Source organism: Fukomys damarensis, unplaced genomic scaffold (assembly GCF_012274545.1).
Source record: "Fukomys damarensis isolate Sample0158 unplaced genomic scaffold, DMR_v1.0_HiC HiC_scaffold_21, whole genome shotgun sequence".
NCBI classification, from domain to species: domain Eukaryota; kingdom Metazoa; phylum Chordata; class Mammalia; order Rodentia; family Bathyergidae; genus Fukomys; species Fukomys damarensis.
This window is the reverse complement of record NW_022900933.1, coordinates 4,856,976-4,857,355: the sequence shown is the minus strand read 5'-3', so window position 1 is coordinate 4,857,355 and position 380 is coordinate 4,856,976. Positions and strand designations below refer to the sequence as shown.

The 380-nt window shown below is 66.8% G+C and overlaps 1 protein-coding gene across 1 annotated transcript in view; it reads left to right on the top strand.

Moving 5' to 3' along the window:
• Position 1: 1 nt before the first annotated feature.
• The window catches only part of Six4 (SIX homeobox 4), a gene marked incomplete at its 5' end in the record, with an annotated part of 8,171 nt that continues 7,792 nt past the window's right edge, over positions 2–380 (top strand). The window contains one exon of the mRNA XM_010605748.1: positions 2–285. Coding sequence (XP_010604050.1) covers positions 2–285 — 284 coding nt within the window. The remainder of the gene's footprint in view (positions 286–380) is intronic.

Sequence of the window (380 nt, the reverse complement as noted above, 5' to 3'; positions counted from 1 at the left end):
GCGCGGCGGCCGGCGCGGCCGGCCGCTGGGCGCCGTGGACAAGTACCGGCTGCGCAGGAAATTCCCGCTGCCCCGCACCATCTGGGACGGCGAGGAGACGGTGTATTGTTTCAAGGAGAAGTCGCGCAACGCGCTCAAGGAGCTCTACAAGCAGAATCGCTACCCTTCGCCCGCCGAGAAGCGGCACCTGGCCAAGATCACCGGCCTGTCCCTCACCCAGGTCAGCAACTGGTTCAAGAACCGCCGGCAGCGCGACCGGAACCCCTCGGAGACCCAGTCCAAAAGGTGAGCGCCAGCTTCACCCCTCCTCCTGCCCCCGCGCTCCCCACCCCCTTCCCAGCTTTCTTCTCCCGGCGCTGCAAACATGGCGCTTACCTTCC